At 37.5% G+C, this 15,131-nt stretch overlaps 1 protein-coding gene across 1 annotated transcript; it reads left to right on the top strand.

Annotated features, from left to right (window-relative positions):
- The first annotated feature begins 1,960 nt into the window (after positions 1 to 1,960).
- LOC123640454 (mitochondrial import inner membrane translocase subunit Tim8 A-like) lies at positions 1,961 to 2,484 on the top strand. The gene is given in 2 exon segments (XM_045555068.1): positions 1,961 to 2,082; positions 2,084 to 2,484. Coding segments are annotated over 2 exon segments (282 nt in total). The 5' UTR covers positions 1,961 to 2,044; the 3' UTR covers positions 2,328 to 2,484.
- The last annotated feature ends 12,647 nt before the right edge of the window (positions 2,485 to 15,131 follow it).

Genomic DNA, 15,131 nt, shown 5'->3' with positions numbered 1-15,131 from the left:
CCTCAGGGAGAAACCAAAATTAGTTACTATAGTTTAAAAATAGGATCACGAGGTCTACAACTAAAATCATACTTGGGATATACCTGTATGAAGTTAAAAATTATAATTCAGTTTCTATCAATCAGCAGTATTGATTTAGAGCCTATAATTAACATTGATATAAGATGCCAATAGTTTTCTTATTTTATTGTGACTTGCTAATTAGGAAAAAATTTCAAACACAAAAAAGTTAAATTCTATAGTAAATTCATTCTTAGTATTTAACACTTCCAAAAATCTTATGCATTTTGATTTAATATTTATATGAAGTTGAAATTTTCACATACTTCATAAATTGTAAATTTTTTTTTTTTTTTTTTGAGACAGAGTCTCACTCTGTTGCCTGGGCTAGAGTGCCATGGCATCAGCCTAGCTCACAGCAACCTCAAACTCCTGGGCTCAAGCAATCTTCCTGCCTCAGCCTCCCAAGTAGCTGAGACTACAGGCATGTGCCACCATGCCCAGCTAATTTTTTCTATATATATTTTTAGTTGGCCAGATAATTTCTTTCTATTTTTAGTAGGGACAGGGTCTCACTCTTGTTCAGGCTGGTCTCGAACTCCTGAGCTCAAACGATCCACCTGCCTCAGCCTCCCAGAGTGCTAGGATTACAGGCGTGAGCCACCGCGCCTGGCCCATAAATTGTAAATTTATCACACTGTATTTACCTTTGTAATTTTATAAATGGTAATACAGTAGAAAACCACAAGATTATGGTTTTAATTATTACCATTATTTATTTTATATTTTTAATGTAATGAATAATCACCAATTTTCATAACATTCTTATGAAATATCACACTTTATGATCATATTTGATCATTTATATCACATATCATTTGATAATTATATTATAAATGATCATTAATCATTTATGACATAAATGATTAATATAAGAATGTATATAGGTTATCCAGTAGCAACAAAGCTAGGAAAAAAGATGAGTTTCTGATCTGTGATTTTGGAATTATTCTCCTAATGCTCACTTCAACTCTGGATTAAAAAAAAAATTCCCACATGGGAGACACAATTAAATCTAAACAATAGCCCCCTAAATAAAGAACTATTTTACATTTATTTATTTAAAATTTTTTTAAAAAGTTTACTTTTTTCCCCATGAGAACTGAGGAAATGGAACTATTTTGTATTTAAACCATATATTCTTTGCGAAAGATTTAGGATTATGTAAAATAAATAAATAAAGTAATATAGTCTTTCCCAATGTACAATACTTGTCAATTAATTTGATTAGAAACACTCTTGGAAATAAGCTAATTAAGCTATTGCCCAGGTGGGGTTTCAAATTGCAGGGAAAGGCCTTCCCCAAATTCTCCTCCCCAAATTCCCCAGGCAGCTGTCAGTCATTAACACGCACATCTGAATCGGTTACCAACTTGTGTAAGACTTGTAGGAAATAGGACCTGGGAGCTCAGTGGGCAGAGGGAAAGAAATGGCAATTGTGAGGCTAGGCAGTGTGCTCAGTCTGCAGCGGAGAGCAATGGCCAGTTTGGGGAGTAGTGAAAGAATGCAAGTGCCTGGAAGAATGGAGAATACAGAAAGATGCCCCAGAAAAGAGATAAAGGATTCATGGAGAAAACCTTCACCTATTTCACAATTTTTTTCAAGTGATCTGGAGTATTTAATTTATATGCTTGATTCCAAGCAGTATGCAAGTGAGATAGTCAGACCTCAAATAATAAATGCAGTACAGATAAGCAAAACCTGTAAATAGCTGAGAAATACTTAAATAATTACCTTTTTTTGGTGTTGGAAAGTTATAGGCTGAATTTCATATTGCTGTGAATGTGTTCTAATTATTCTACTGTTTTTTTCCTTCTAGCAGTTAAAAACTACAGGGAAACAGTAGTATAATCTGAACATTCTCTTAAAGTTGATCATAATCAGTAGCTGAGGCGGCGGGCTGTGGTTCCGGTTCTGTCGCGGAGACACGTGAAGGTCGGTGAGTTGGTGCGGAGCTCGTCTCGGCACGCGCGGTCGCGCTGGGATGGATTCCTCTTCGTCCTCCTCCGTGGCGGGTTTGGGCGCAGTTGCAGCATTTCATCGAGGTGGAGACTCAGAAGCAGCACTTCCAGCAGCTCGTGCACCAGATGACCGAACTCTGTTGGGAGAAGTGCATGGACAAGCCTGGGCCAAAGTTGGACGGCCGGGCTGAGGCCTGTTTTGTGAACTGCGTTGAGCGCTTCATTGATACAAGCCAATTCATCTTGAATCGACTGGAACAGACCCAGAAATCCAAGCCAGTCTTCCCAGGAAGCCTTTCTGACTGATCTCAGCATTATCTTTTTGGAAAAAGAAGGTAGTTCAAGAAATGAAGAGCTGTTGATGGGATGATTGAAGGAATGGCTGTGGGGGAATTGGCTCCCATCTTTTGTCACTCTTGGGACATCATGTCATCTGAGAAATAACAAAGACCAATTTGTGTGTTGGGGGGGGGCTTGAGGGTTATATGTGTATTTGGTTGTGTTTTAATGCTAATCTTGTGAAAATAATTGACAGATGGATGGGAAACTCTATTAGATGTGTATTACTGTGTGGGGGACTATGCTTTTCTCAAAGGCCCATTAACTGCTTCCTGTAATTTTGATAGTGGAACTGCTTTCTATAATTTGATAGTGGGACCACATAGGTAAAATCTCTCATTTGTGTGGATTCATTTCAGATTTCTGGGGAGATCATTGTGTCTTTCAGAAAGGATAGCAGTGGGGGAAAGATAATTTGGTATTTAACTGTGGGCCTCCTTATCTAGTGTTTGACTGTCAATGTTGGGGAAAAAAAGATCTATGGAGTGTTCATACCGTGCATTTTAGCTTTGTAGATTATTTCCCTCCCCTGTACTGTGATTTGCTGAAATATCTATATTAAATTATGGTCTCAAGTTATTATAGGCAGTCTGAGAGTCTAGAGGCCTTTAGTTATAAAGGAATCTAGCCAGTGAACATAATTCTCATTACTAGACTGCTACAAGGAAGAAGTTAACTTACCTTGTATATCAGGGTACAAAAACTTTAAAGATGTGCCTAAATAAGTTATAAAGATTTAGGCCAGTCAAAAACTAACAGCAGTTTCAGGTAGAGGCGCATCCCTAATGTTAAATTAGTGTAGATTCCATTTACTGCATTCTGTTGATCAATGAAATAAAAACTTATACAAGATTAAAAAAAAAAAGTAGCTGAGCCAATACTGAAGTGCTAAGGTCACTTACTGTAATTTATAGTGAAGTAGAGGTCTATGTTTTTAATCTCTTTAATTAGAATAAGAAGATGAGATTACTGAATGTTTAAATAAGTTATTAGAGAAAAACATATTCTCCTTTCTGTTATTTGCTGTACATAATTCTGATAAATAGGCTATAATCAGATGTTGAGTTCAAAACCGGAAAATGTAACATAAGAGTACTTGGGGGAGGGTACATGTCCATATTTCTGCCTGTTTCAGATATGTGCAGGAATGCCAGAGATAGAAAAGAAAGCATATATTAAAGTAGTTCCTGTGGGCGCCACTGAGTCCATGAACTCCTCAAAGACCAGAGCAGAAGGGCTCAAAAAGTTCCCTCCCTTTTTTTTTTTTTTTGTTTTCATATGTCACAGATGGAAAACAGGCAGTTTTAGTAACCACCCCCTCACTGCCTGTCACACACACGTGGGATACAATTGCTTAGTTTTCAGACTTCCAAGCATCATTTCAAGTCTGAATCTTCAATATCCCAATATCCTGCTGACAAGTTGAAGGAGGGCAGAAAGGCAAGCTTTACCTAACAGTGTAGCAAAGAACCACAACAGAAAGAAGCAGTTTGTGTTGTGGTTACTCACATATTCCCTGAAGTCAGTCAAGGTAGACTTGGATTTGAATCCTACCTCTGTTTAGCTACAACTAAACAATGTGTGTAAATTAGTTAATTCTCTGTGCTTATTTCCTGATCATTAAATGGAGTTAATAATAGTGCCTACCTCAGAGGATTGTTGTAAGGATCAAAAAAATAGGTGACTGGCATGGAGTAAATTTTAGCTATATAGTCATTGTTATTAATTCTCCTCCCCATCACTGTTCTAAAGTTGGAAAAGGCAGATTTTGAGGCAGATCATAAAATATATTACAAGTGACTTGGTAAATATTTGTTAAGTCAAATCTGCCTTTAGTACTGACTGTATATCCAAAAAGTGAAATTTACATCATAATACCAAAATTTTAAAATCTCCATCTTGATATAAGGTATCTCAACTTTGATATAAATTGTCTTTATCTTCTATCTGCAGACTCTTCAGACGTTGGAGAGAAGAAATAATTCAAAAAAGAAATAAACTTACTGCTTGAAGAAAATGGTGTGGTTTTTTTAGCTAAAAAGAGTTGGACTACTTGATTACTATATTGTTTCCATCTCCTGAGCAATAAGAAATATTTTCAAGCTGGAAAAAAGAAATCAAAATACTACTCGGAAACTGCTCTCTAGGCCCCACAGATAAAACTCTAAACATTATCCACACCCCTAGGACAGGTGTTAAAATTTGCAAATCTGTAATACCAGTACAGTATTAGAAATCTGGAACTTTAAGACCAGCTACTTTCACACACAGAACCTTACCCCATTCAATCCATTTCATTCACACTAGATGGAGTATGTATTGGTTGGGGACGTATTTCTACCTCCAAATGAATGGAGAAGGAAACTCCTTGGTTATTCAACTTTGTCCAAGTTCAGCATATCATGATGCTTCATTCACGTATGTTAATGAACAACTGAAGGCAGACTAGAAGCTCACAATATATAAAGGAATAACAAAGGATCGTCCATTCACTTCAACAGAGTTCAAGAAGACACCAGGACTCCAAAGAATTATACCTAGATACTGAAAGACTCTGCCCATTGATTTCAGAATCAGTGTTATTATATTATAGTAATCTCTGAGAAATTATGTTATAAAGGAGGTAGGGGCTGGACGCAGTAGCTAATGCCTGTAATACCAGCATTTTGGGAGGCCACGAGGGAGGCTTGCCTGAGCCCAGGAGTTGGAGACCAGACTGAGCAACATAGCAAGATCCTGTCTCTACAAAAAATACAAAACTTAGCCAGGCATTTTGGCATGCACCTATAGTCCCAGCCACTCTGGAGGCCAAGGCAAGAGGATCACTTGAGCTCAGAAGTTGAGGTTGGAGTGAGCTATAATGATGCCCTTGCACTCTCGCCCTAGCAATAGAGCAAGACCTCAGCTCAAGAAAAAAGGAAGTAGAGGTGAGCAGGTTTCCGGAAAACTGTGACAACTTTCCAAATTTTCAATAATATAATATTCCAATAATTACATGGTAGAAAGCCTGATTCTGACACCCTGCAACATTCTATACAGCAGTTTATTAAACACTGGCTTATGGGCATTTGTGGAAATACATAGTGATCATTAGAAGCCAAAATGTTTGGGGGAAGGGGATGGGTGTATACCTACATGATGAGTGCGATGTGCACTGTCTGGGGAATGGACACACTTGAAGCTCAGACTCGGGGGTATGGGGGGGCATGGGCAATATATATAACCTGAACTTTTGTACCCCCATAATAAGTAGAAATAAAAAAAAAATGTTTCAAAAATGTCATTCAAAATGAATCCCATATAATTTTGATGAAATGATCAAATGGTAAAAGATATTTTTTGCTAAGTTTACTGGATTGGGAATTCCATAGCCTGCCATCACTAATCACCATGGCTGGACAGTGAGATGAGCTGACTGCTGTGATAGGAAGTATTTATGAGTATGGAATTTTAACAGTACAAAAGAACTAAAATCTCTCACACCACCAAAGCTGGAACTGGTAGGGAGAGATCAAATTATACCAGGTTCATGAACAAGAATATGTAAAATAGAAGGGCAGAAACACAGGTACAAGTCTGTGGCTCCTTATTAAAGTGAGTAGGCAAGTTTATTGGGTGTCAGAACAACAATGATGAAGAGGTGGTTAAGGTATCAGGAAGCAAGAGTTGTTTATCAAGGAAACCAAAGATATGGTGAGATAAAAAAACCAAGCCAGACAGGTCCAACAGCTAAAAAGTTCTGGAGATGCAAGTTGGATGGATAATGCTTTCAGATCATTGTTGTTTTCTAATGATACCCCATCAGATGATAAAGACACCATGCCTGGTTTTTAAGTAACTGGTACCCTAACAATGGCAAGCTGTAATTCTAGAGCACTGTTCCTCAACCCTGGCTGCAATTAGGGGTTTTTAAAAATACCAATGCCCAGAGTTCCAACCACAGGCCAATTAAATCAATCTCTGGGGGTGCAGCCCAGTCCTCAGTATTTTTTAAAACTCCCCAGGTGAATTTAATGTGCAGTGACGGTTGTAGATTATCATCATAGAGAGAAGTCTGTATTTTACACTTCTTTCAAACTTTAATGTGCATACAAATCACTTGGGAGACATCTTGTTAAAATGCAGGATTTGAATTAGTAAATCTGAGTTCGGACCCAAGGTTCAAAATTTATAATAACCAAGTAATATTGGGAGATTGGTCCACAGACCACACTTAGAGTAATAGGGCTCTGGGATAATGCTACAAGACTCTTTTTCTGGCCCTTTTTCATTCAAAATTTTATATTAGATTAAGATCTATGGATATGGTTATGAAGATATGATTATAAAAAATAGAGATAGTGGTTTTATCTTAGAATTAAGATAAATCTTTTCAAAGGCTGAAATAAACAAGATGAAATTTATTCCTTAATAGGGACATTTAAAGTCTATCATATAAGCTAATTCTGAAACAAGAAGATATTAAAACATGTTATAAAGCAATAATAATTTCACAGTGTGGGATTGGCTTATAAGTAGATTCATTAAATTGAATAGTAAGTAGAGAAATACATTTTAAAACAAGTGAATTTAGAATATGATAAAAGTAGCTATTTAAATAGCAGGGTGATTATTCAATTAACTGAATTGAAACAAAAGAAAAAATAATTATCCAGAAATAAAAAGTAAGATCCATATTTCACAGCTTACCCTAGGATAAATTCCATATGAATCAAGGATTTACATGTAAAATAATGTGAAAATATTAGAAAAAACCATGGAAGGGTTTTTTCTGTTGTTGTTGCTGTTCTGGTATGTCTGAAAGGGGAAACCCTTTCAAAACACAACACAAAGCCAACAGCCAAAAGAAAAGTCACAAAACAAGGAATAAACTGGGGAAAAACATGTCTCAGTCATACCTTAGACAAAATTAATTCTTTTAACTAAAAAATTCAGTGCAGAAAAGAATTCGTTTTTACAATATTAAAGAGTTCCTACAGAAGAATAAAAAAAATACTCCTAACCCCCTCCCCCCAAAAAAGTATATGACCAAACTGTTCACAGAAAATAGCATATGAACACTGGTCATAATTCCTGTGCCAGTGCTTATTCCATTAAGGCATACTGACACCAACTACTTGTCTATGGGTATGCTTTGTATTATCTCTAATGGGTACAGGAATGATGAGAATGTTCTGGAATTAGTGGTGACAGTTGCATAAATTTATGAATATACTAAAAATATCTGAATTGTATAGTTTGAAAGGTGAATTTTATGATATGTGAATTACATCTCAATTTTTAAAAATTTTTATTGGAATTTTGGGACTGGGATGTCATTGGTGGCCTTGGTAAAAGTAGTTTTAGGGAATGTTGGTGGTCAAAGACAGATTATAATGGACCTAAGAATGAGTGGGACGTGAAGAAATGTAGGTAGTGAGTATATACAACTCTTTCAAGGTTAGGTGAAAACAGGAAGAACAGGGCACTGGCTGACAGAGATGAAAGGACAAAGAATATTTTCGTTTTGTTTTTGGTTTTTATGATGGGAGAAGCCTGAGTAGGTTAAAATGCTAATGGAAAGATCCAGTTGAGAGGAAGTAACTAAATATATTGGGGAGGTGGATGACAAATAATAAGATGATTAAGAGAGCACAAAGGGGTAGAATGAATTCAAGAACATAGATAACTATTAATATTAAATAGAAGGAAAGATGCTGACTGGGGGAAGTGAAATTATGTATATTGAAGTTGTTGAAGTTGAAGAAGTTAAGACAATTTTTATCTAAGGACTTCTATTTTCTTTGAGTAATACATATTCAGGTCAGCTGCTGAAAAATAAGGAAGTATAGGCAGAAGGGTCAGAAGTACGGGAAGAGTAGAAAATGTCTGATGAAAACCTAAGAGAGATTAGAAATAGCGAAATACAGTAAGGTTAGTAGTCAACATTGAGGGCCCTGCCCCAGGAGAAGACTGGTGACCAAGAACTTGCAGTGAAATAAATTTCTACAGTTATGTTGTTTTCTCCAGCAATACTCAGCAGCCCAGGTGCAGGATCAGAGAAGGAAACAAATGGACTCAAATAGATTTGAGACTTTTTCAGGTGAGAGTCAAGGACTTAGGAAGGACAAGAACGTTAAAGTCAAGGAGTTAGGTATATTCTCAAAAGAGTGGTTGAAGTTATGGATCATGAAGAAGGAAGGAAATGAACACTAAGAGAGGGATGTCAGCTAGAGATGAGGAATAGTGGGAATCTCTCTCTCTCTCTGATGAGAGATTAAAAGACTGGAGACTGTGGTCATAGATTAGACTAGCTAAACCTTTTATTTTAGAAGTGAAGCATTTCTAAATGATAATAAGATACAAGATATGGCCAGCATTTGGACGAATTATCCATATGGCTACTGAAGTCATTCAGGAAAACACACTTTTATAAATATTTATACATTTCTCAAATGTCCAGAAATGGCCACAATGCTTCTGTCTTCTACCTTTCAATCTATCTAAGCCACAGATCTTTACTTATTCTTCTTTTAGTGTTTTATGAAAATAAAAATTTATAATCTATAATACTTTTGCAGCTTTCATATACATTTTTCCTGAAAACATACAAAATTATTTGTCCACTAATTGTGTGTGGATGGATGTGCACACATGCAGGCCCTGAATCTAACCAACCTATTTAGAAACACCACTTAATTTTCTTATAGTCTTAGGGCCAAGTGAGAGTTAATTTAAAAGCAAAGCGATCACAGTAGCATAAACAACAGTATAATACAATGGTTAAGAGTATGAACACTGAAGCCAGGCTGCTTGGGTTCAAATCTCAGGTCTGTGTGACTATGTAAATTACTTTATTTAACCCTTAATTTCCTCAAATGTTAATGTTTAACAATAAATAAGTATAAAACGCTTAAGATAGAAAAAAAAGAGTACATATCTGAACCTCATACTAGTATGATACCACAGTACAAAACCACAAATTTATACTATTAGGAAAACCAGTAACTCAATCTCTAGTCCCTGAATTTGGGAAGTTTGGGGCATCTAATGTGATCAATTTCCACTTTAATGTATCATTGGAGTTGTTCTTAAATTCTAGAAATTCCCCAGCACAGCATAATTCTGGTGATCCCAAAGAACCCAGTTTAGTCCTGTTATTCCTTATGCTTATGCTAACTGGAATTCCTCGGTAGCACATACTTTTTGAAACTTGTCAAAACTAGAAGATTCTATAATGTCTCTGCTTTTTTGGTCATAAGGAACCCCCACTCTCACTCCCTTGAGTTGAGCCCCTTAGATCCATCCTAATCCTACTCTGCATCTCTGAAACAACCCAGGATTCTGAAGATGAACTGACAATAATTTCTTATCAGTTCAGTGAAACTGTGGGTTAGACTATATGTGTCAACTACTAAACTTCTTTCCACTAATGTCTGAATAGGACTAAGGCACACAAAAAATACTCCTTTAAATGTTAAAAGAATAAATAGGATAATTATTCTAATAGAATAAGATTAAAATTCCTTGATTATTTTATAATTTCTCATGCCTCCATCTTGTGTTTGCCATATATATATATGTATATATATATATATATATATGTTTTTCTCCCTCTCCTCACAAGGGTTTTTGTTTAAACTATCTTTATCACAATAATTACAAGTACAGCATGCTATACTTTCCAAAGTGCTTACCCATCTATTATTTTATTGTATGTAAACTTCCATCTTAGCTAGGTTGGAGATGCATTATTACCTCCAGGTTGTAGGTGAAGAAGCAATGGTTAAAGAGTGATTAGTGACTTGCTCAAGATCATATTATAATTTGTTGGTAGGTGAGTTGTTTTTAAACTTCAAATATCTTTTGACACTTCCTACCATATATTTTCTATTCATTATAAGGCTAGTGAGAATTTTGATAAAGGTCTCCTAGTAAAACTACTAAACATGTTTTTTACGTTGTTTGCTAGAAAAAGGGTCTCAATAAACCTCTTTTTAAAAAATATAAATTGAACATTTAACGAGGGAAAAATGACCATGATTTATAAATGATTATAATGATATTAAAGAATTACAAACTAATACTTCCCAACTTTCTAAAATAATGATAGTGATGATACAGTTTAATCACAGAAAGGGAACTAGTTTTAATATATCTTTACCACCTTATTTAGTGCTTTACTAAACAAATTTCCTTTTGCCAAGGTGTTAATAGTTTTGTGTAGAATTTCTGTTCAAGGTCAACATTCTACAATAATCCTCAGTATTTGCCAATACTCACCAGGAACAAATACTTGGTTTGCTAATTCTTAACACATTTAAAGCTAAACCTCAAGAAGTGTGAAAATGTGATTAGGGTATCCATAAACAATCTGGCACTGGCATTTCTGACCCTGGGGAGGAATTAAGTGGCTCAGTAGTCATGTGATTGAGAGGCATAGCCAGCAGGGACTCTGTCAGTCACCTTTCTTCTTCCTTCAGCCAGTCTCCAAGTTAGAAGGTGAAGGAAATTATTTACATCACTAGCAACTTCTTTTCCACATCTACCTGCAATAACCAGGGCACAGGATATGGAAGAAAGGAAGCAAAAGAGGCCCGATATTTCTGGTAAATCAGTCAGAAGAAGAATCATATCTAATGTAGACAAAACATCCATTGTCTACACACACAAACAGAAAATTCCTTAACTAAATTCACATTTGTATCTGGAGTTCCCATGCTGTGGTGGCTTACCCGTTCACTCTGCAGCAGAAACATGGAGATCACAGAGGCTTTCAATAATATTTCCTATGTTTTTAAAATTATTTTTTAAATTGTGGTAAAATATACATAACATTAAAATCTACCATTCTGACCATTTTAAGTATAAAATTCAGTGGCATTAAGTACATTCACAATGCTGTGCCACCGTCACCACTATTCATTTCCAGAATGTTTTCATCATCCCAAATAGAAACTCTGTACCCATTAAACATTAACTCCTCTTTCCCCTCTCTCCATAGCCCTTGGTAACCTCTACTCTACTTTCTATCTCTGTGGATTTGCCTATTCTAGATACTTCATATAAGTGGAATCATACAATACTTGTATATTTATATCTGGCATATTTCACTTATCATAATGTTTTCAAGGTTTCATTCAATGTTTTCATCCATGTTGTAGTATATATCAAAATTCTATTCTTTTTTAAGACTGAATAATATTCTATGGTATGTATATGTACCACATTTTGTTTATCCATTCATCTGTCAGTGGACATTTGAGTTATTTTCACCTTTTGGCTATCGTGCATAATGCTGCAACCAACATTGGTATACAAGTATCTGAGTTCCTGTTTTCAATTTTTTGTGTACATACCCAGAAGGGGAACTGCTGGATCACGTAGTAATTTTGTTTAATATTTTGAGGAACCACTGTCCTGTTTTCCACAGCAGCTGCACCATTTTACATTCCAATCAGCCATGCCCAAGGATTTCCGATTTCTTCATATCCTTGCCAACACTTCCTATTTTGGACTGGTGGTGGTTGTTGTTGTTGTTGTTTTTATAACAGCCATCTTAATGGGTGTGAAGTGATATCTCATTGTGGTTTTGATTTGCATTTCCCTAATGACTAGTGATGGTGAGCATCTTTTCATGTGCATATTAGCCATGTGTATATTTTCTTTGAAGAAATGTCTATTGAGGATCTTAGCTGTTTTTTGAACTTCATTGTTTGGGGGTTTTTTGTTGTTGAGTTGTAGAATTCTTTATATATTCTGAATATTAATCCTTTATCAGATATATGATTCACAAATATTTTCTTCCATTCTTTTGGCTGTCTTTTCACTCTCTCGATAGTTTCCCTTGATGCACAAAACGTTTTAATTTTGATGAAGTCCTACTTTATTTATTTTTTTCTTTTGTTGCCTGTGCTTTTGGGTGTCATATCCAAGACATTCTCACCATATTCGGTATTATAAAGATTTCCCCCTATATTTTCTTCTAACTAAGCATTTTATGGTTTTAGCTCTTATATTTAGGACTTTGATCCATTTGAGTTAATTTTTATATATGGTGTAAGTTAAAGGCCCCACTTCATTCTTTCATATGTTACTATTCCTATGCTTTTTGGTTATATATATTTTTCTCATTTCTAAATTTAAGATTGTCATAGCTAGACCCTATATTTTCTTTTAAAATTATTATGTACATTATATTGGTAATGACTACACTGTGGACACTAAAAAAGTAGTTTTAATTCAAGGCATTTTTTTTTTTTTTTGGTTGATTGTATCGTATAGGCTAAGTATACATCACACCACAGCGTCTTAGGGGCCTATGGAAAAGAGAACTGGACAAGAGGGGGTGTGTGTGTGTGTTTTAAAGGTCGTTAGGAAAAGTAGCCAGCTTTAGAGATAAGTGCTGGTACTTAAGTAGTGGGTTTGGGAAATAACTAGTGTCAATACCCCTGCCCTGGGTGAAACCTCGAAGAATTTTATGATCGGAAATTGAATCTAAAAGGGTCTTCTAATGCTTCTGTGGAATAAAGTCATTTCTTGGTGGTTTAGGGCAGATCGTTTTTGTTTTCTGCCCAGTACTAACCCCAGGACGCTGACTACTCACCAGGGTGAGCGGCGTGGCCGTGTCCTGCTGGGCCCGCGCGCACCCCTCGCGTCACGGTCGCCCTGGCCGTGGGCCTCGCTTCCTCCCGGCCGCCGCTCCTACTCGCGGTCCTCCCCGCCCTCCGCAGAGCCCCGCGCTCCTCTCGAGTCCAGGGACTCTCGGCCTCGCCATCCTCCCGGTGGTCCCGGCTGCGTCCGCTCCTCACGGAAGCCGGCGCTCCGCCCAGAACACCCAGGTGAGCCCCGGGCCCGCGCCCCGGCCCGGAGGTGGCCGCGCGCCTGCGGATTTCGGATCCCTTCACAGCACCGTGCCTATTTCAGGGCAGGGTCTCTGCGGAAAACGTTGCGAGTGGCTCTCGCTAACAAAACAAAACGAAACAAAATACTTCTGGAGAGACAGAGACCTAAGGCTGCCATTCCCACCACATAAATTCTGAGGGGCACAACGTGGGACGAGCAGAGCGGCTGGGGTGGCAGGAGGGAGCACTCGCCGGGTTTGAGCGGCGGCAACGGGAGGGGCCGGGATTGTTTACAAACGCAGCCTCCGGAGGGCTTCGGAGTCCTGACCTGGTCAGACAGCTGTGACCTAGTGAGACAATTACCCGCCTTCCCGGTCATTTGCGCAACCCTGGCTTGTGACTGAGTGGTCAGGTTTCAGGCAGACGCTCAGGCCACCTCAGTCAACATGTACAGGCAGGGCAGAGATAGTAAGTCATAAAGTTAACTGAGAAGGAGGCTGATAGTAATTGAAAACGAGAAAGCAGAAAAGAACCTCAAAAGATTATTATGCCTAAAAGTCTGCTTTCAGACCGGTTAAAATTATTTAAGACATATACTCTTCTTGAAGATTCCTAAGGATGAAGATTCTACAAGCCTACCTAGATAGTTAAGTTCTTCTACACGTTTAAACGTAGCCCATGTCCTAGAGAGGTAGCATGATATTATGCGGAAAGTCCAGGACTTGGAATCAGGAAGTGTAATTGTGCCCTGGTTCTGCCTCTTTTTAAATGGGTGAACATAGGCAAGTTACCTAATCTTTCCCATTCTTAATTTACTCATCTTTAAAATAGGAATAATAGTATCAATATAATAATGTTGCAAGGAACAAATGACGTAGTGTATATGAAAAATATATTGTGAAGTGCTATATAAATATTAATTTTCCAACAACAGGTCATCCCTTCTATGGTCATTTATTCCTATAACCACTTATTTCTATTTTTTATCTTTATAATCAACATTGACACTTTTTTTTTTTTTTTTGAGATGGAGTCTCACTTTGTTGCCCCGGCTAGAGTGAGTGCTGTGGTGTCAGCCTAGCTCACAGCAACCTCAAACTCCTGGGCTCAAGTAATCCTCCTGCCTCAGCCTCCTAACTAGCTGGGACTACAGGCATGTGCCACCATGCCTGGCTAACTTTTTCTATATATTTTTAGTTGTCCGACTAATTTCTTTCTATTTTTTGTTTTTTTTAGTAGAGACGGGGGTCTCACTCTTGCTCAGGTTGGTTTCCAACTCCTGAGCTCAAACGATCCGCCTACCTCAGCCTCCCAGAGTGCTAGGATTACAGGCGTGAGCCACCGCACCCAGCCAACATTGATACTCTTTCTTTTATTTACATCATTGTATTGGTTACTGGACACCACTTTAAAATGGCTGTTTGTTGTCATGTCACAGATTTAATTTTGGTGAGGCCAGCCTTTATCTCACTCTGTTCCCTGGGCTAGAGTGCCGTGGCATCAGCTCACAGCAACCTCAAACTCCTGGGCTCAAGCAATCCTCCTGCCTCAGCCTCCCTAGTAGCTGGGACTACAGGCACCTGCCACAGCGCCCCATAATTTTTTTCTATTTTTAGCAGAGACGGGATCTCACTCTTGCTCAGGCTGGTCTTGAACTCTTGAGCTCAAGCAATCCTCCTGCCTTGGTCTCCTAAAGTGCTAGGATTACAGGTACCCGACCCTGAAAATATTATTTTCTGTGAGCCATTGTATTTACAATTCAGGTACTGGCACCAAGTGAATGGTAGTGCCTGGTTTATGGTTGTGTGGGCTTACTGTCTAGTCTATCCTCTGATTTGGGTAAGAGAATATAAATTCATCCATAACCTAGTCAATTTTTTAATATTGCATCTATTTATTTAAAAGAATAAGTCCTAAAGTATGACCTATCTAATTACTAATGGCATAA

This window comes from Lemur catta, chromosome 1 (assembly GCF_020740605.2).
Source record: "Lemur catta isolate mLemCat1 chromosome 1, mLemCat1.pri, whole genome shotgun sequence".
NCBI lineage: Eukaryota > Metazoa > Chordata > Mammalia > Primates > Lemuridae > Lemur > Lemur catta.
The sequence above is the reverse complement of the archived record's forward strand: the minus strand, read 5'-3'. Positions and strand labels throughout refer to the sequence as shown.